Here is a 22,502-nt window from a genome sequence, read left to right as displayed (position 1 = left end):
CTCACCCACTCTCAGCATAAAATCCATTGTCTGTACAAGCTGGAAGAACAATTGCTCCCGTTTATTAAAAATAAAAGGTTCCAGGATTTTTAAAGATTCAAAATAGTTTTACTGTGCACAGAATGAGGAAGAGTGCCATAGTTTTTAATAATTTATTTTGCAGTTTAATTAAAATGGCTTACTGAAACCTTCATGCACTCAAAAAACCCAGGAAATGCAGGGGCCAGTTTTAATAAAAACATACAATGGACAGTAGAACCTGTCAATTTTTCTTCCTCTAACCACCACACAGTGTTTTATCATTATCCAGGAATTAGTTAACAGTAGTCTGTGCTTTTTATATCCCAAGTAAACCTGTTCGCTCTGAACTAAGCTTTTTGCATCATGGATTCTGTTCACAGTCTATGTATTAGGAGGACCCCACTTTGCAGATGTTGCTTTTAATTCAGGGCAACATTTACGTGTCTGCTTACCTGTAACCAAGTGCACATCCCATAGGAGCCAATGGGAATTAAGTCCTACCTGAAACAACGCTTCCCATAAGCATGTATTCGTATTTTCTAGTTATAGGGCCTTAAAAGAAAAGGATGGCTTGTGCATAAGGGCATAAAATTGTAACTGAGGGTTTGTTCTCAGTCTTTCTACAGATTCCACACTGACTGAAGAGACAATTTTCATGGGAACCTCCGGGCTTCCTAAACCCCTAAAAATTAATAAACCCAACCATCTCTCCAGGCCCTTAACTTCAGAGGTTCATTTCTGTCTATCTAGTGTCCCTGGAGCAAGCAGAAGAAATCGGGCTGCCTGACAGCACAAAAGGTGACCAAACACTGTCTTCCCCGTCAGATCAAACAGCCTTTCTGCCCACAAAAGATGAAAAGTGCCCCTATTAGTGCTAAAACTAAACTTATGCGGAAGGAAGCAGGAAATACTACTTCAATAAGAAAAATATCTATCTATATAGCAGCTCCTACCCTCTGTGCCACTAATTTCCATATCTCCTCCTGCAGTGAAAACCTGCACTAGAAATTAGATTAAACTCCTCCCATTCCTCACTGGAAGCAGCTGCAGTCAAAAAAAAAAGTTATTCCTCCTCTTAAGCCTTCAACCAAACACACTCAATTCAAAATTTTTCCTTCTTCTGATATCCTTGTCTTCTCCAAGCAAGAGCACAGGCAATATCCTCTTGAAGAAACAGTAATTTAACAAGGCCCATGCTCAAATCACTCCTGTAAAACCTCAGCAGTCCTGCTCCAAAGACACAGAACAGCCAAGCTTGGCAGGACACCCTGCCTTGTTTTGACCTGGCTGGTAAACTGTCCTCATGCCTTCCTCCCTAAATCTGCAGCCCAGGCAAATTTAAAGCATGGGGATCAACATGATGATGGCAGACAGAATATGAAATCATTCCCCAATGGCCTCACGCATTAAACAGTAATTCTGACATCACCGTTATTTAGTGTAGCAATAAATATACACACACACACAAATGAGAAAGAAAAGCAGCAAACTCTGTTCCTTGTTTTTATTAAGGGCCATAACAAGAAGGTGAGGGTGGTAATAAGAGCACGAATAATCCTCTTCCATTTCTTCTGTACTTCTGGCCAAATGGATTATTGAGTGATTATCCCCTTAAGTTGCTTGGAGCCAACACTGATTGTGTGAGATTTTCAATGTGTTTTTCATTGGCTTAATTCTGCTCCTACTGTGAGGAACCAAACTAAACCAGTGCCAGAAATACCACTTCATAAGCTTGCCCTTGCTTCACAGTACGGCAAAAATCAATATACCAAAACAAATCAACACAGAAATCCTCTACTCTATTTGCATTCTTCTTCATTCTTTGCCTCAGGTTTGCCAGCAACATTGCAAATATTTCTGGTGCATGGCTCCCCATTTGCAGCAGAACAGCAAAATCTGCTTCACAGAACAGCTTTGCTGGAACTGATGCCAGTAAAAACTAGCTGCTGTTGTAACCACCACCTCTTTACAGGTTCTCCATAGCAGCACGAGCACCAATGCCCCTCAGCATGCCAGCAGCTGCTAAGGCTCAATGCCTGGACCATACACTGGGGTCTGGATGTGCTGCTCTCCACTCCTCATGGAGCCCAGCTGTCTTTCCTCTGTGATATATCACCATCTTCCCTAATGCCACGTCCTTCCCCAGTTGAAAATTGTCCCATCCGCCTATGAAAGGAGTTGTGCACCAGACAAAGACCCACTGACTGCTCTGCTCAGCAGGTGCAACCCACAATTGAACGCTTCTTTTGCCCTAGAAAAAGAACAGCTAGCCAGGACAGTCTGCATCTCAGTCCCTGTGCAAATGCTCTCACCTCCATCTGTTGCATATTATACTGTTCCACTGTATCAAGTACAACTATATCATATACCGTGACGCAGGCTCCTGTTTTGGAGTGCAGGTGCCATAATTAAAACAGAGCACATTATTTTTCTGGTAGGATGCCCACCATCAGCTCAGGCTGCAATCAAAATAGTTATTGCAGCTGGCAATCCAACAGCCTTTAAAGCATAAATGCTAGAGAAGTGTCTCAGAACATCTAATGAAAACGCATTGGATTGCATCATTTAACCCAGCATTAAATTACACTACACCATACTTCAGTGATTTTTTCCTGCATGTAGTTTAAAGGCACCTATTAAAGAAAATTTCCCATCAAATGAACCACTCTCTTCACTATATACAGTTTAAATGACATGGTTCTTTAAGTGCTAGTCTGACACCCCTACACTATCCCAGGACAATATTCAAGCTAAGTCAGGTATAAGGGACTGTGTTAAGAAAACAACAGCTCAGAGTGAGAGCTGCCCTTTGGAGCAGTCTTTGGAAAACAGTCTGGAATGAGCAGGTGAGTCCTTTTTCACACTGTGCACCCAGCTAACAAGGCAGCAGTCAACCTGAAGTCATTTGAAAGGTGCATTCATTAAGTATTCAACTAATCCATTATCAACGAGGGCCAACAGAAAGAGCCCAGTAACTTCCAATTGACTTTGAATCAAGTTTTATATGCTTTATTCAGCTAGACAGCTGGCTCACGTGCACGTAGAAATGAGGAAACTCACTGGCTTCAGTAAAAGACTTTCTTTATGTTCAATCTTTCCTCTGAAAAATGGGTACGAGATGAGTGATAATAAGCAACATTTACAACTTCCTCTTGATGAAAAGGATGCATAAGCATTGTACTCCAGCTGCTGCAGGAAGAACACCTTCAGAAATACTTATGTATGTCTATAAATTAAAGTCTTAGGGGAAACTGGAAACACAGACACATGCAAAGTCAGTGGTCACTCACAGATGTCCTCCTCAAGGCTGCTTCATGGAATGTATAGAATAAAAGAACAAAATGCAAGAGATCGGGGAATTTACCCACAGCAATCCATCCCATCTCAGATCTCATTACAGGTAGCAGATTTTTTTCTTTAAAGACACAGTTGCTGGTGGGTGTAGGGTAAAGTAGTCTATGGGGGAGGGGGGAACATCTTGTCATTCCTATTAACATCTTTGTTTTAGAAATCATCTTTCATCCTGAAGGAGTTTAAGGTCTCCTCCAAATCATGGGCCAAATCCCAAAAGAATCACCATGCATTTCAAATATTACCTTACAAAGCTGGCAAAAAAGTGACCCTGTAGATGCCCTAGGCACAAGGACTTCAATACATGCAGTAAAACTGAAGCTGAGAGGTCTTTGATTCTCACATATCATTGTCTGCAAGATTCAGTGGAAGCCCTGTCTCCAGGAGGACTTTCCATGCCACCACTCTGCTGTCCAGCCAGTAACCTGCTCCAGTGTCCTTATGGACTACATAATGATAGCCTCCTACACCCTCCTCCTCCTCCCAGTCACCCAGTACTTCTCTGCCTGGCTTATCCCCTGCAGCTGTACCATAGGCTGCTGCTGCCTTAGCCTCTTTCACACATCTGATACCTTCCACTTTCAGCAGGGAGAACTGTGCAGATCTTTTCCCCCATTTTCAGTAAGTGTGGATGAAAGACACACACCTGAGATGACAGCTAATTCTCTGCTAGCATTTCCTCAGGCTTGTCTGGTTTTGAATTTTTTCCTCAGTGGCTCTGTTAGTTTTTCTCCCCGCCTCTCTGTATTTATTAAAGAAACAAGCAATTACAATGAGATGTTACTTTTTTTAAACGATATTGACAGAATAACTGGTACCATGAATGTCCTCATTAATCATCAATAAAACAAGCAGAGCATAATCTGAGAACTCTTCGAGTTCATGCACACTGCAGACACTTAAAAGCCCGCTCTGTCTGCAAGGCAGAAGTCACTGGTGTTACTTACTTGTCCTTTAATTTTGATCCCTGTATGGCTGAAATGATGCCCTGGACCAAAAAAAAATCTCAGCCAGCTTAAAAGGATACTGTAATAACATAAGAAAAACAGTATCAGTTCACATTTGGATTTACTCAGCTTGTTGGAATGATTTATGCTAAAAACCAAGCTGCTTTTTTGCCTTTTTTTTTTTTTTTTTTTTGAGTCAAGCTATGAACAGATCCTGAACAAATTATCTTCAGAGGCATGTTGCAAGCAGCAGTAACTCCTTGTATAGTCTCTGTTCATATTTCACCAAGCAACTCCAAGCTACTTTGCTGCCAACCAACACCACATGTCCCATTTCATTCCATACTACTTTCCAACCATCCTCTCTGCCCAGCTGGTTGATAATTAAGTTGCTTCTAAAATAATATAATCCATTGGCTCCAACACACATTACTACATAGTTTTCTTATCAAGACAGTAACAAGCATTAGGGGGAAAAAAGCTTTCTCTTCCCTTAAACTCACTCATGATGACTTATACTACACCTACATTTTTGCCAGAAAGTTAATCTAGCACTTTGCAAACAGTTCGCAATCTAACATCATACAACCCAACCCCATGTGCCAGCACTTTCTTCCCTTCTCCAAGCCAAGTATAATTCATCAAGCCACAAGAGTCCTTTGCTTACCTCTCACACTGACAAAGGTTTCATTAACTAACAGTCTCTAGGGACAGTCACAGGGCTCATAAATTCCAGCCTGGATGGATTTCTTCACTCATTTAAAATGGGGTTTGGGTCAAGTCCCACTACAAAAGTCTTATTTATAGAGCCTAAAGCCGGCACGGCCATCTCAAATATATGAGGCCTTCATGGCTCAAACTGGGAATAGGTACTAAGCATCAAATTTCAATATATTTAATTTTCTGTACAATGCAATGAAGTAGAAATACCCTGGACTTGAACTTGTTTTATTATTTTTTATCATGTCTCTTCCATGCTCATTTTTCTCATACTTTCTCAGGTAGCAGTGAGATGCAAGCAGATATCTGACAAACTTTGGCATCTATATCCTCTGTCTTGTTATTACAAACCAAAAAAGAAAAACACAAATTAGCAGCGAAGTTCACCAAGTTTTAGTAACCTCTTGGCAATTCTGAGCTGACACTCTCAGTGTAAACAAAGACAAGTTTGGATATAAACCAAGTAAGGCTCAGCAGTATCAATTCAAAACTTGGCAGTTTTAGGTTATTTCTGGCTTTATTAAAAAAAAAAAAATCATTGGGGTGTGAAATCTAGTAAGTGGGAAAAATAAGTTCTGAGAACTCCCTGCAAATCACAAGGCTTATTGCTAAACATAGTGCAACTGGTGAACAAAAAAGCATTACCATACTGGAGGTGTTGCAAATTCCCCAATATTCACACCAGCCCTTTAGTAACATTAACTCTTCTGCTGCATGCTGTGCAAAAAACAGTGTCCTACAACCTAAAGAACTTTACATTTAAACAGACATGAATGTTCAAAACAGCTTTAAATGCAAGAAAGGCAGAGTAAATATAGAAGTTCTCGGGCCAGAAGCATTCTAAACAGAAATATCATTTTCTAACTCATTCAAGCCCGTTCATCTGGGAGGCAGCTTTTGAAATCACAGTACTGGAAGTTGCAACTCCATGGCTATGCTCTCAGGTATGTCACTAGTTTGCTGAAAGGTCTTAAGCAATCCTCTGAACCCCAAGTTTATTTCGCACCACAGTCCCCGCCATATACAATGCTGACCACCCACCAGTCTTGCAGGGATGCTCAAAAGCCTCAATGAGAGCATACGGAGATTGTCAGATGAAAGGCACCAAGAATTAGATTTGTGGCAAACAGGTACTGTGGGACTGAAGATATAAACTACCATTAGTTTCAAATACTGTCGTAGGCAACACAATCAAGCAAAAACTTTAATTATGGCTTTGTTACTACATGTGCTTACTACACATGCATCCCTGCTCCTCCTGTTTACCTAAATCTCAAGAAGCTAAAGCTATACAACTGTAAAGAGCCAAAGCTGACATGCAGAGTGAATCCAGGTCTCATCTGCCAAGTCTGTGCATCCCTTTTACTCTTCATGCATAGGATTTGAACTAGACTTTAGCCATCAGTCTTGAGAGAATCTTTACTTCCCCCAAGTGAATATTAAGCCGCAGCATCAGGCAAGCACTGTTCTGCCTATACAATCCTGGGACAGGCAGCTAAGATCTATCTTGGGGTTGTCCATCTAAAACTGCAGTCTCGCTTCCCACCACAATACAGGTATGTCTATGCTAATTCCTTAAGATTTAATTTACAATAATACGTAATAAAATTTAATGGCAACAGATGAGAAGGAAACAGTAGAAGTTTACTTTCTATAAGAGTTAAAAAGAAGCACCCAAACGGAACAAATAAACAATGCAAGTTGTCCTCCACAACCTGTGCAGTCAAAAAAGTAGGTCAATAAGAAATTTGATTTTTAGATTATATGTTGTATGATAAAAAAAATGAAACAAATCCCATTGTTCCTGCCAATGAAGATTTATCCAAAAAGGCTGTAATATTGATTCATGTCATATCTAATTCTCTATTCACTTGCACCTTGTGTGAACGCTGAATATTGAGCAGAAACAGGATAAAAATGTTGCTAACTGCTGATGTTTAGCAGGGGAGCCTAGTAATTGACAATGCACTAGAGGTGAAAAGCCCTGGGTTCGAATCCAGCAGCATCAGAGCTACTATTTGCCCTGGAGCTAGTCAATTCTTTCTGTTCCCATACACCTCCTTTGCCACACATAAACCAGGAACAACTTCAGTGAAAGGATGTCTTGCCATGCACCTGGATAGCTAAAGGGTCCAATTTCAATAGCTAAAATATATAATATAAAAACACTAGAACAACAGCATTTCACACCTCAATTTACACATGTATCAGTGACAACATAAGCTACCAAACATTTCAGATTGAAATATTTACCTCCTTCCTAAACCTTTTATTCCACTATAGCAGCTTTAATCAGCTGTAAGCCTAAATAGTATAGAAATCCCTAAAAATATAAGGACAATTACTGCATCTTTGGACAGCAAAAGCCTTTATGTTTTCCAAACAGCTATGAAATCGCAAACAGACAATTACATTCTTTATTAAGAAAAAGGACCAGATGTCAGCAGTTGCTCTTGCAGCACACCAAAATCCAATTCTGAATAGTCTAAAAGGAGCCCGGCCACCCTCTACCACCCAACAGGAGCATACTGAATTAGAGTCAATGGGCACTGAAGATTTGTCAATTTTCTATTTGAGACTGCAAGTAATAGCACTCCACCATTTCATTGTATCTTCAACGATCTAGTAAGATTGTATCATCTCCTGTAGACTTTCATTAATTTTGATAAAAGGGAAATACACACTGTTTAAAGAGGTGCTTTGCCTGAGAAACTCTCAAGGTCAAACCTTACGAATACAAAAACTTCTTGACCCTAAGATTCACTACATTTAAAAGACAACATGAAAGCTCATACATTTTTCCTCCCTTCAGGAAAGTGGATTAAAAGACATGGCTGTGAACTTTATCTGTTTTGTACTTCAATTCTCTTTCCCCACCCTAGCATACAGACCCTCCAGCTGGGGGCTTTTAAGCATTTTACAAATTTAACTTGCAAAAAATAAAACATTATGTCATTTTACAGATGGGAAAACTGAGGTGAGTAATTTGCCCAATGCCACTGAGCAGAGCAGCTCCTGGGCTCAGAACAGGACTAACTTCTGCTTTTGTCAGGGATCACCAGCACACCTCAGTGCTCTGCCAGCGCTGCTTTTACCACCGCCTCTGCACATCCATCGCTTTGCTGCACTGCTCACAGCATCCTCTTCATGGGAGACCAACACTAATTATCAGTGAAGAAAGTGGCCATCTTGATGCTAACTGATGTCAGCATCTACTGACTAAAAGTGAACTTATTTTTGAAGACCTGATTCTGTACTAATAAAGTCAAGAGACTTTCTGCACATGTTCTAACGCAAGCAGGATCAGACCGTAATCACCTTACCATACAGTTCTGCAGTAACACAGCAATTGGGCAACCCAAGTTCAATAACTAATAACTAACAGCTAATAACTCACTGTGCTGCCTAAGGCAACTCACTAAACTTCCCTGTGCTGCTTTCTCCCTGCTATGACAATACAGTAGACCTGTTCCTTCTCAAAGAACTGTAATCTAAAAATGAGAAGCACCATGCAAGGGCTATGGGTTAGTTCAATTTCTCTCCCTCCACTGCTAAAAAAAAAAACTAATCTCTCTTGCTCTGACCCCAAAAGCTCACCCACTGGTTTCGTAAATTGCCACTCCTGCCAAAAGAATAAAAGCAGCTCTAAAATAAATGACTCGAGATGACTAAAAATGTCTGTGACTATCACTTTAAACACCACATACATATATGCATAAAAAGATGATAAGCTTTCTCTATGTAGAACAGTTATTAGTAGAGCACCAGCAGTTATTGTCTTTATCATTACCCATCTTTGATAAGGAAAAGGAGCAACCCCATGAAAGCTATTAGGGATCTCACCATGCAGATGCAATTTATCTGGAACACTGTAGACGTGGGCACTGCAGAGTCTACAGTGATGATACATCAGATCACATTCAGACTTCAAAATCCTCTACTTCTGTTGTCTAAAAGGCTTGCAGTTATTGTATTAAAAGTCCACCTGAAGTAAAACCACACATCAGCTAGAGGAATCTAGAGAAGAATACATGATCCTAGGCTTCAGCAATTACTTCCTATTATCAAAAGCAAAGCCCTGTGTTGTCAGACAGTGCAGATAAACTGCAAGACGAAAAGCTGAGGAGGGAAGTGTAATACATTATGCTACAAGAGGTTAACAGTAGAGTCCAATAAAACTCCTGTCTGCTGTCTCAGTGCACTGCACATTGGACTTGACTGGCCAGCAAACACATCAGCAACGTCCTACAGCAGGACACTTCACAGGCATTTCCCCTTCCTTCTCTCCACAGCTCAACATCAAAGAACAGGAGGCTTTCATGAGTTGCATCAACTTGGGCATGGAAGGCTAAGGACACCATAATCCTCCCCAGAATTTCCACAAACTAAATTCACCCTTTTAAAACCTACCTCAATCACTAATGGCATTCAGTGCTCACAGATCTATCAAAAGCAGACTGTTCCAGTACAGAGTCTTAATTAAAATCTATTAGATGTTGTCCAATTACAGAAAATCTTTCTACGCTTAACACACTTAGCATACCTTAATGTGAAGCAAGAGTCGTTGTCAATGTTTGCTAGTAGATTTTACCTATAAACACAGTTAATCAGCAGTTTAGAGGGAAAACAACTTTGAAAACAAAATATTATTTGAGTAACAGCAACACCTTAAGGCCCAACAATAAACCACCCCCTGTACTAAACACAGCAGGGGAGAGCCATACCTAGAAGAAATCTATACTCCAACAGACTAAATGTAGAGTAACAACCAGCCAGGAAACTACTTCCCCAATTAGTATTTTATTTGTTGGCCATGAATAAAAGGTTCTGATTTTCAACAAGATTCTATTTTACCAGACATGGTACAGGCCAGAACACAACGGCAGGCCTTGCAACAGAGAAGTTGTGTTTGTACAGAACAAGCGATGTCATGAGAGACCAAATCCTTTAACCCTTAAACCAGGACCAAAGCTATTCCATCACCTTACCTCTCCATCTGCTTGCTTCACAGGCTGCCAAAAGATCAGAGTCAGGCCTCCTCTTAAGCCTGATGTATTCAGCACAGTGGCAGGGAAAAACCTCCCGCCCAGATTTAATCATCAGCTTTTATCACTCATCCCAATGCAAACTCTCCTAATAAATATGGAAAAAATTGGATAGAGCCTCTCAAAATTGAACAGCCCTAGATGCAGTTGCATTAACTCCATTAGCTTTCCTGGACTTTCAGATCTAGTTCCATCAATTATTGCACAAAGTTGAAATAATCAGTGCTTCCTCTGAACAAAACGACAGGGCCATTGGCAAAAGGCCCTAATGCCACTGGAGCAGCTCAAACAAGTATCTTCTCAGGAAAAAAAAAAGTGTATTTCATTCTACAAAGCAGAGAACACAAATTTAAGTGGCTTTTTTTTTTTCCCCCCACCGAGTTAATGTGAAGTGACAAAAGACTCTGCTAAGGGGAAAAGGGAGGTAGGATTCCGAAGTTCACTAAAGGTGACAAAAGGATTTAGCTGGCCCTCCATTTTATTTATCTTTAGCCTTAGTAAAACAAACTGTAGTCACCTTGGAGACATGAGGCAGCTACAAAGGAATATGTCACAGGACCAAAGGTGACTCAACACAAAACCCTAATGCAAGTTCTGTGTATTACCAGATGGCAAATGCTATTTCTCCAGGAATTTCTTTAACAGTATTGAACCCCAGCAAATCCAGTACCCATGAAGCCAGAACCCCAGAAGGTTATTTTAACCCAAATTTGCATCTCTGCAAGTGAGAACAGATGGCACATGGGGGGAATTCTCTCCTTCACTGTTCCCTTTGTCTCCTCCTCTCCTCCTCCCTTCCATTGTTTTTAAGATCAAAAGCTTTGTACTTAATTACCAATCAAGAGAACAAGTCACCCAATCCAATTTTTCGAAGACTAATTAAAAGGTTATCAAGGAGAAACAGGCAAGATACAGGTATTCTTGTTGTATCTGTAAATAGGTCACTCCAGTAGATAATTCAATTCTTATCACTAGTATCACATAATTTTAAGTTCAAACAAAATACTTAATCTTTCAATTAAACATGGCCAAAGAGATCATATGGTTTTTCACCGTATGCACAGCGTATTGATGGCAATCCTCCTCTTAACTCTTCAGTCATTTGTCAAGGAAGAAGGATGAGTATCTCTAACAAGCAACAGCCACTTTAACCAAAGACACTGTGCATAATGTTGAGACATGAGCTAGAAGGTAAGTCACTGCCAGTGAGCTAAAGGCAGTATAGACTTCTTCTTTAAGTACAAGGCTATTGCAGTAATGATTTGCAAACATTTTCTCTAACCCTGCAGACTCCACAGACATCAGAATGGGACAGTTCCTCACAGCTGTGTAAATATACACCTCCTAGTAACTTCTGTGGAAATGCAAACTGCACTACTGAGGTTCTGGCTATAATAAAGACTTATTTTTCTTGATATACTGTCTCAAACATTTTCTTAGCCAAATAAATTCAGTATCATTTAAACATTTCCTTTGAACAGGAAAGGTAGATCAGAATACAAAGCAATTACCTACCCACATCACGCAGGAAGGAAAGCCCATGGGTTGTAAGATCATAACAGTTACCCCAGCATTGTTCAGCATGCATGCAAGTAAGCAGTCTCTCCTGGTAAAAAAAAGATTGCATATTCTGTCCCTTGGGCTTTCCAAAGTAGTTTTAAACATCTTTGGAAGGAAGGGGGAAAAAAAAAAAAAAAAAATCTGATTTTCTACATCGACCAGTCCTATGTCGAGTATAAATTCAATGGCTCCCTTCAGGAAAACAGAATTAGGTATCTGAAATGACTGACTGACTGGATGTATTGTAAATATATATTTCCTGGATCTGAGTGCAAGCCTAAAACTTCAAATAAGGAAATTAGCAACTAATTTAAGATTCTCACATTAGAAGCGTCCTGCAAATTATCAGCAGCAGATGAAAAAGCTTGAAGATGTCATGTGGCTTTTTGGTTAACTACTGTCTGGTTATGTCACGTAACAACAGTCTGACACAAAAAGGTGCAAAGAGTCTCCCAAATCCCATAGCAATCTTAGATCCATAAATAACTCCAACTATTCAAATTTTAGTCAGGTCTCTGCTGAGCTTCTAAGCCCAGCACAGTGGGAAACCAATCAGGAAACTAACCTGATTGGAGCATCCTCTTAACAATGACACAATCAGCAAAGCACAATGGGAATTTGCAAAAAAGACTGTTCTTGAGTAACTGCAGTTTTCAGATCAGGTCTCCACACGCATCCCTCTGATCCCACTGGCAGTTCAGAATAGCAAGGAACTTGAAGGCTGAGCATTTGGGAGAGTTTGGTCTGGTGTAACAAGCACAAACATTGCTTAAGAAAACAGAAAGCCACATACAAGCACCAAAGGGAAGTTAAAAATCTCATCTGAACTCATGAAAACACATAGCGCTCCTACTCAAGTCAAGGTAGAGACAAAACTGCAGCCATCACTGTTCTTAGGTTTCAAAGAACATTCTGTTACAGTGGTCGCTGCTGAAAGCCAGTGTACGGTGTTGGGAAAAAACACATTATTTGAGAGAAGCTGAAGGAGCAAGGACTCAGAAACAAGCTCTGATTTTAGCAAACAAAGCAAAGTCACAACACTGAAAGATGACAACAGCCCAGGATGTCTAAATTAAGAAACACATTTAATATTCACATACTCATCACAAACACACAACGCAAATTCCCTAATATACAGTAAAGCAGTTTATTAGAAAACGTCTCATTGGATTAAGTCTGCTTTTATTCTATTAGGGAACTTTCACACCACATTAAATTGCAAGACAACAGGGTGTTTGCCAGCACATGATAAACATAATTATTAACCCCTTCTCAGAAATGCACATAGACATGACACTGACACAGCAAGCCAAGGAAGCTCTTAGGAATACATGGCTTAAATAGAACAGCAGGGTATTGAGACAACTAACCATTCTCTATCCCTCAGCACGAGAAAATGTCATCGACACCAAGATCATTCTCCCTTCCCAGTCATGCAGGCATGACCTACTGAAACACGTCAGTGATGCTCAACAAAAAGCTCAAGAGTGGAAGAAGCAAAGACATACAGGTCCTCTCTGTTAACCATTTTGTTGATCAGCCTTGAACACACTGAACAAAACATCTACCTTCTCTATAGAAACATGCTTTTTTTTTTTTTCCTCCTTTTACACTTGCTTACAGCTTATTTTGGCCCGCCTCCTGGTAGCATGAGCTTTGATGAATGACGCATGGTCATCCATCTTCGAGTGCGGCACTTCGATGATGAATTGAGTACATTTGGAAAGCAGTCTGAGAAAAAACAAAATTGATAGCCACAGGAAAAAAGAAAAAAGGGAGAAGAAAAAAAAAATGTTGGGCAACAGCTACAGAGTTTAATGAGGTGAGATTAAAGTACAAAAAAAAATTAGCTGAACAAAGAAGTGAGACACCAAACAGCACAGAGGAGCAAGTTCCAGGTTTTGAAGTCACTAATCTAGAAAAGTCCAGGGGAAGAATGCAAGCATCCGCCATGCAAGAGTCTCTATCTCATTTGCTGTTTTAAGTCCTCTGTGAGTGCTCTCAGACCTCTAGAAAACCTCCTCAATAGCTTTTTCCCACCCATTTATTTCACTTTCCTCCGTTGTACTAAATACATAACATTTCCTGAACACCTGATCGCACTGGAGATGAAACATTCTCACATTGCTTTGTGCTCCTGGTTTCATCCCACAGCTTACGCTTATCTACCCGAGTTGCACGTGAAGTTCACCAGTAAAGCAGACAGAGGACCTTATTTGTCTGCTCACTTTCCCCCAATGCAGGGCTACAAATCAGGACAGTATCAAAGTTGCATCTCTGAGTTCTGTTGTACTGGTCAACTGTAGGAAGATGTCCTTTCTGTTACATCTATAATCATGTCATGCATATGAGTAGCTCAGAACAACACCTGGATGCAACTCACCCACAGCATCTTACTAATTTACTCCACCATGACCCTAATTCTGAATTAATTTCATTCACAGATTTAGCTTCTTCAGCAGAACCTCCCACCAACATCAAGGGCAAAAGGAAACATCTGACACTGCTGAAGAGCAGAGCAATTTGCCAGGGGGGCTTCTCAGGGCAAGAGCAGCATTGACTACTCACCACACAAAGTTTCCTGAGCACAATTTTATACCTGATGTAGGCATCCTTTACCCAAAGCAAAGCACCATGCTACCTTCTGATTAAATGATGAGGTCCCATAATTAAGACGATTCTCAAGCATAGTTGCAAGATGAAGATATGATTTATTTGCATAACTGAAATCATCTACATAAAGAGGTGATTTTCACCAGTGTTTCTTTAACTCAGATTTTCCAGTTGAGTTAGCCAAGACACTGAGATCAAAGGATCTGTCCTAAAGTGGTTTGAAGTAAAATTAATTTCCAGGACTGTCCACAACTACAGCATTCTTTCTAGGGATACTAACACTGAGTGCTGCCACTGTTTCTATTACTTTTGAATATATTACTGTCAGACTTCAGCTGCAATCAGACAACAGTAGTCACATCACAAGTCACCAAGCTGATTTCATCTATGCCTCAGATCTGGAGGTCTGAGATCATGACCCCTTCAAATCCAGAAGTCTGACACATCATATAACATTTCCTAACACAGCAATGCATTATTTTTTCAAAATCAGCCTCTCATTTAACTTTTTATTAGTACCAGGATGGTGCCTGAAAGTCTCAGAGATCAGAATCCACGGAGAGCCTTCATACTAAACTGTATTACTTAATAACTCCTTACCCCTAAAGATCCAACAGTTTAGTCGGATGTGACAGAATATCACCCCTGTCCAGCTGGTGAACAGACTGCAAATTAGGGAATTACCCAAATGCACCCACAAAGCATTTGGCAGAGCAATAAACTGAAACCCATTATCCATCCACCCACTCAGAGAATCTCCTTTGGATTGAGGGAAGCTCCTCTGCACATTAACTCTGCTTTCCTCTTGCTCCATTTTCTAATTAACTTCTCCGGATGTCTAGAATGACTCTTGATAAATCATTACTGTCAGGCATTCAGAGAAACATTTCAAATCTTACCAGAGATAAGAAATCAAAACAACTGTAAGAACTGCTCATGAAGAAGCACTCCCAGTTTATTGCAGTATAAACCTCCAACCTAGATTTAATCCCAGTGGCAGAAATAGAAACATGTTTATAAACATCACTGTTATGAACAATGTACCTTGTTCTCAGATTCCCCTGCTGAGGCAGTCCATCGTAGATAGATAATACATCAAAATCTTCCTCTAATGCAAAGGACTGGAAAACAAGCTGTATCCTGTTCTGCTCCTCAGCAGTGATTGTCCACGTGCAGTTTGCGTAATTTGGATATCCGTATGGAAAGCCTGGACTCTGTATTGTCCCATTTGGGCCCTGCAAAATGTGACTGCAGTTCTGGGCTGGCAAGAGAAAAGACAAAACTACAAGTCAAATGGTGTAGGGTACACATTTAATATCTTCACCATCAAAACAGATCACACGTGATTCTTTCTACTGAATTTCTTCTCAGTTCATGGTCCCAGGGAACAGATAAAGATAAAATCTAAAGATGCACCTTTGTCCTCCCTGCAGGAGCTTGGACCCCAGATACCCATCTCTTGGGCACTGCTCCCTCTAGCTGTAAACATAATGGGCTAGTAACAGCTGGGTTACAGCAGCTGCTGACTGTAACTGGGAAACAGATGCTTACACAGACATCCTTTCACAGCCCACAACAAAGTCCAATATACTATTCACCGTACACTGTGCATTTAGGGATTTAACATGTTTCAAGAGTGCCTGGCTGTGCTGGGTGCCTGTCTTGGTTTAACCCCAACCAGCAACTTGGCATCACGCAGCCACTTGCTCACTCACCCTGCCCCAGCGGGAGGAGGAGAATTGGAAAAAAAAAAAAAAAACCAAAACAAAAACCAAAACTCATGGGTTAAGATAGGAACGATTTAATAACTAAAGTAAAATAAAATATAATACTAACAATAATAAAAATAAAATATAATAATAGTAACTGTAATGAAAAGGAATCTAACCAAGAGCATGAGTGAGTGGTTCAGAGACCACAAAACAGCAGAATGACAACGCCAAAGCTGACCATCTCTTTTACCATTAGTTACATTTGAATAAGAGACAGAAGATCAGGGCTCCACTGTGCAGACAAAAAGAAACAGACCACCCCTTACCTTGAAAGGCCAAAAACTGTAATGGACATAATATATAATGAGGAACTGAGTCACCAAATGACTAGTCTATCTGGATAAGACTGCATGAAAACTGAATGGCAAAAGATCAGAAATTAAAGTTGTCCTGACTCCAGAAAGAGCAGGACACAGTTCAAAGGCTTTAACAAACAAGCCATTCTTGAATAGTTATTTGGAATAAAAAAAAAAAAAACAACAAAGAAAAACCCCAAATCTTTGCAACTTCCTCGAACAGCATTTCTTTTTTCCCCATCTACATTCTTTCAGTTAAGCATTGCTCACTAGCCTGAAACTACCTCCTAGCAGGGAGAAGAGACAATGTTTTTTATACAAGGCCTTTCCATGCAGACTGCTGTAAGTAAAGGCATGTTCCCACTTGGTCTCTAGTCTGCGTACCCCAAACTGACAACTGCACCACTGCAGAGCAACACGGACTGTGGCCCAGAGCCAAGAGCTGCCATCACCAGTTAACACTACATAACCCTGTTAGACCTACATGATGGGGGTACATAGGAAAGAAATTGTGAACCAAACCCAGCCCTCTCAGGCTGCTGTTTTCTCTCACCCAGTTCTGAAAGGTTTCCACTCCTCATGCAGACTCAACACACAGCAAATGTCTTCCAATCAGTATTCCTAAAGAGCTGCTGTAGAGCTACATCTTCTGAGAATGAAAGCCCAGTCCTGTACCCACTAGCTAAATACTTAACACCTTCCTCAAATCCATTTTCCTTCCCCAAAGCAGTACCTGTGAACACTCCATCCCAAAGATAAAGATCAACTGCCATGATGTACAATTTCTGGATATATGAGATTTTCTTCTCTCTGGGGAAACAGGTACATAAATATGTTTTGGGAACAGCCTAAGTGACAAATTCTCCTTAGTGTTTTCCTCTCTCTTCACTGCTACTTTACCTGAATGCCTTTTGAGGCACAAAGAAAAAACTTCACTCCCAACGAACTGGTATAACTCCTACTGGCTTTAATGGAATAGCTCCTCCACACCAAAGCTCAGTTCCAGGCAGTTTGCAAGGCAACTGTTGTGAGACCAAAAGCAGAATCTCACCTTTATCCTATGGCCAGCAGAGCTGCTCATCACTGCTGCCTGCATTTGCTCTGGCTTTTCTTACTGATGCTGGATTGTATACCCCTGCTTATGTAGATAACCGAGGCTTTCAAGTTGAAATGAATTAGATTAGAAATTACTTCTTTGATTTCTCATTGCTTTTTTCAAAGGCAGCAATGGCATTTGCACTTCTGAGTGTCAACCAGCTACAGGTAAAGAACTGCAGAGTAGTGCTCATTAAAGCCAATTATAATTAGATTGACCTACTTTGGTGCAAAAATGCTTAGTGGAACTTCTCTCTGCAAGACGAAGTTCACACCTTTATGAATCTAAACTGGTCAATCATATTTACTACCCAGGGAATCTTTTTGTATCATGTTTATTATATCAGTAAGAGTTAGGACAGCCCCATAATCCACCGGGGACTAAAACTGAGCTAGGCACATAACTCATTAACAAGGGCAGACTAAAGCACTTTGCATTTCTATAGCACCTGGCATGTGCCTCTCAGTGCATTCTGTCAATACATAATACATACAAGAGTGAAATCTACCTCCCTCCTCCACTTCAGTTCCATTTATTTGTAGAGTTCACTGAAAGGATGTATTAGCCTGGTGCCAGAAAGCTGCATGGGACTGGGAATATTACCGTTATCACAGAGTGAAATTAGGCCAAGTTTGGTTTAATAACTTGGAGACTGCCAAAGATCCATAAGCTTCAGTTCTCTAAAATTCAATCACATCCTCTTTTCTTTAACCAGACTGGCACTCAATAGGCAATGTGGGGATATTGAATCTGTCTCTACTGCACATTTTTTATTTTAATCATAAGTAAATGTCATCAGAACAATTTAAGGAAATTGGGAAATTAAAGAGCCTGTATCTCTCAATTTCCTGATGGTATAAAAGCTACTGATGCTGCATAAAGTTCAGAAAATAAATTCAAGGTCAGAGACACCGTGTTCCAAAGACGTCCAAGGTCATATGAAAGGCAACAAGCTTTAAGATCAGTATAAATTCATGAAATCCTTGCACAATTACCGATTAAAACAAAGACCAGAAAAACGTACATAATCTTAAACCTAGCTGAAGAAAAACAAATCATAGAAAAATAGGACACAGTTTTATGACATATCAAATCAATCTACTGAAATATTTGTGTGTTCATGATTTTGACCAAGACGTGCTTTGGACACAGCTAAAAGAAAATTGCTTACTGCAAACAAAAGTTAGTTTTCCAAAAGCTGACAAACTGGAAAGCAATATATTCTTCATCAACTGTAATAGTAGGGAACTTCATTTATATTGGACACTGCTGGAAAAACTCAGCAGGCACCAGAAAGAGATCCAGGAAGCCAAAGAGAATTTACGTATACTCTGTAATTCACTTTCAGGTTTAAGTTAGTTCAGCTCAGGCTTGACTGACAAAACTTTATCTAAACTCTGAAGTACATGACAAGGAAACGCTCCATTTCTCCTCAGAAGACTTGCAAAAACAATTCTCTTCATCCCTTCGGCCCTGGAGCATGAATAAGTAGAAAGGTATGAAAGGACAACACCAGTGTCTGTGCTATAAATTTCCAGGTGAATTCATATTTGACAGAGGACAACATTCTTGTAAAATTTCTGGAGCGTTCTCTCCAACCCAGAAGTTTGACACGAAGCACCTCCACACACCTTACTCAAGTAATGAGAATGCAGCAGCTTCCCTCATGGATCAGTCAACCACCCGCCTTGCCCTTTATCTCAGCTCTGATGGGGCTACACCAGGTGACCACAAGAAATGGCAGCAGCGACAGGACAAGCTGTACCCAGGGACTGCCGCCTTTGTACCCTCTGCAGATTAACCATCAGCCCTGGTATCAGAGGAATCAATTACAACCCTTCCAGAATGGTTGCATTTCCCCCCTTCTCAATTTGCCACTCCTTATTCAGAAGCTACAACAGTGAATGAGGAAGGTAAATACAGAAAGCTAACAGATCAGATGTCATCTGCCAGAAGGCTCAGTGTGGCAGTGTAAATATTGATGCAGCTATGCCAGCTTCTAATACTATTACTCATGGACTCATACTTTCTGAAGGTGTAACACCAACATGAAACTCATCAGTGGATATGCGTTTGTGGGCACATGCCCCATTTTGTGACGGAGATGGCCAGTCTGAGACTGGAGCTAATTCTCACTTGTACTCTGCCAATGCAACCTGCTATTTTCAATTCTAGAAAGTGGTTTATTATGACAGTATATCTTTTTAATGAATGCATCAGTGTAATTTTATTGCAGTAGCACTTAAAGTTTCCAGACAAGGACGAAGGCTTGATGCATTGGGTTTGCATGGCAAGGTTTTGGTAGCGGGGGGCTACAGGGGTGGCTTCTGTGAGAAGCTGCTGGAAGCTTCTCCCATGTCTGACAGCCAATGCCAGCCGGCTCCAAGACAGACCCGCCGCTGGCCAAGGCCGAGCCCATCAGTGACAGTGGTAGCGCCTCTGGGATAACAGATTTAAGAAGCAAAAAAAATGTTGCTGGGACACAGAAACTGCAGCAAGAGAGAGGAGTGAGAACATGTAAGAGAAAGAACTCTGCAGACCCCCAGGTCAGCAAAGAAGGAGGGGGAGGAGATGCTCCAGGCACCGGAGCAGAGATTCCCCTGCAGCCCGTGGGGAAGACCACGGTGAGGCAGGCTGTCCCCCTGCAGCCCAGGGAGGTCCACGGTGGAGCAGATCTCCACCTGCAGCCTGGGGAGGACCCCACGCCAGAGCAGGGGGATGCCCGAAGGAGGCTGTGACCCCGTGGGAAGCCCGTGCTGGAGCAGGCTCCTGGCAGGACCTGTGGCCCCGTGGAGAGAGGAGCCCACGCTGGAGCAGGTTTGCTGGCAGGACTTGTGACTCCGTGGGGGACCCACGCTGGAGCAGTGTGTGCCTGAAGGACTGCACCCTGTGGAAGAGACCCAGGCTGGAGGAGTTTGTGGAGAACTGTCTCCCGTGGGAGGGACCCCATGCTGGAGCAGGGGAAGAGAGTGAGGAGTCCTGCCCCTGAAGAGGATGGAGCAGCAGAGACAACATGTGATGAACTGACTGTAACCCCCATTCCCCGTTCCCCTGCACCGCTGGGTGGGGGTAGGTAGAGAATTCAGGAGTGAAGCTGTGCCTGGGAAGAAGGGAGGGGTGGGGGGAAGGTGTTTTAATATTTGATTTTATTTCTCATTACCCTACTCTGGTTTGATTGGCAATAAATTAAGTTAATTTTCCCCAAGTCGAGTCTGTTTTGCCCGTGACAGTAATCGGTTGAGTGATCTCTCCCTGTCCTTATCAGGACTCACCAGCCTTTCATTATATTTTCTCTCCCCTGTCTAGCTGGGGGGGGGGGGGGGGGGGGGGGTGTGATAGAGTGGCTGCATGGTGCTTAGTTGCTGGCTGGGGTTAAACCACAACACTTTATCATACTTGGAACTGTTCAGTGGACAAAGCCTTTCCCCAAAAGGGATCACAATCTAAGTTGGAGGAAAAAAACACAACCCAAGGAAACCCACACTTGCGGAGAGCTTGGGACTTTGCAGAAAAACATCTTTATCCAGGGGCACAACCATTTGCTCAATGATAGAGCTCAGAAGTCGGCTCTATCAGTCTCTACTTACAATACTTGTTTTGTGAAATATATACTGCTTGAACAATGTAAACACACTAATCAGCCTCACTTCTGGCTCATATGCACCACGAAAATGATGAAATATTTACTTTGCAATATGCTCACAGAAGAACTGCATTTTTAACAGAAACACAGGCTGCCTGCAGCATTTTATAATACACAGTTAATCCACATGCCACAGAACTTAACATGACTGGACACTTAACCAAAAAATAAATATCAGGTGAATACAACTGTGGCTGACTGTCTCTTGCTTAAGCGGGAAAGTTGCAAACCCCTCGAGCTTCATTCTGGGTATCAATCAGCCTCTTGCCATAAGTTGGGTAGGAAGAACGCCCTTGCACTCAAAAACCAAGACTTCTTTTGACAGTACAAGCTACATGACTGGAGACAGAAGCTAGTGGGAGGTTTATTTACACTGTATATCTGAAGTTGTTTAGACACATGAGCATGGGACTGTTCTCATGTCAGTCACTCCAGCTTTACAGTGGCCTCTAATGCAACATGGCTAGCTGCATTCTGGAGCAGAACCAGTTCACCCCCCAATGACTACAGTGTGGATAGCATTAACTGGTTCTCATGTCTTCCATGTCTCATGACAGGCAGTCATGATGGTCACTGCACATTGACCAAAACGAACCAGGTTACATTTACCAAAAAGGAGACTCAGTCATTCAGCACATTCATAGCAACAGAATTTTGTTATTTCCTTCAGATAAGCAACACCTATGTACAGGAGTGAGCTGCCTTGGCTGCTGTACCCTTCAAGCCCCTGGCTGGGACTGGGTTTCACCATTTGATGTTCAATTTCAGCAGCTCTACAGACTCAGATAAACTTGTACATTCAAATTCTGTCACTACAAATCTTCACCAAGTTGTCAGAAGCTAAATAACAAACAAAGGCCTTGTCTGATATTACAAGAGCAAAGGAAATGGGTACAAAACATCATCTTCCACCTACTTTCAATTCCTTAAACTTACCAGGCCAGATCCATGGCTGTGTAAATCAAGGAAGTATTTTAACTATGTTGATTTACACCATATTAATATCTAAGGAAGCAATAGTTTAGAGAGAGGGAAACAGAATTTATTTCTCAAGTGCTTCCTAAAATATAAGTTGATGCACTTTGTTTCTCAGCAGAAATCTAATTTAGCAAACACTGATGTGTGGTCACTGCACAATTCAAAAGGAACAAATATCAAATCATATACCCTGACTTGCTCTCAGCAGTATCATCTATTGGTGATACATGGCTGTCTTCTCCTTAATGCAGTAGGTTTTGGTATTGTCATTTTCTTTAGTTATTGTTACTTAGGCACAAATATTTCTATTTTGTGTTGTTCTAGCCTATTCAATGAAAGAGATGAACATAAAAAAAACACCTTTCCCCAAGAAAACTGAAATTCATATCCTGCAGACACACAGCACATTCCATCCTGCCCTAAAATACCAGGGGCAAATCCTGCCCATACATCAGCAACT

At 41.2% G+C, this 22,502-nt stretch overlaps 1 protein-coding gene across 2 annotated transcripts in view; it reads right to left on the bottom strand.

Moving 5' to 3' along the window:
• The window catches only part of CSMD2 (CUB and Sushi multiple domains 2), a 311,331-nt gene that overhangs the window by 265,391 nt on the left and 23,438 nt on the right, over positions 1 to 22,502 (bottom strand). For both annotated transcript variants that reach the window (XM_052811437.1, XM_052811438.1), the window contains exon 2: positions 15,302 to 15,518. In XM_052811437.1, coding sequence (XP_052667397.1) covers positions 15,302 to 15,518 — 217 coding nt within the window. The remainder of the gene's footprint in view (positions 1 to 15,301; positions 15,519 to 22,502) is intronic.

Source organism: Harpia harpyja, chromosome 16 (assembly GCF_026419915.1).
Source record: "Harpia harpyja isolate bHarHar1 chromosome 16, bHarHar1 primary haplotype, whole genome shotgun sequence".
Lineage (NCBI taxonomy): Eukaryota > Metazoa > Chordata > Aves > Accipitriformes > Accipitridae > Harpia > Harpia harpyja.
The sequence above is the reverse complement of the archived record's forward strand: the minus strand, read 5'-3'. Positions and strand labels throughout refer to the sequence as shown.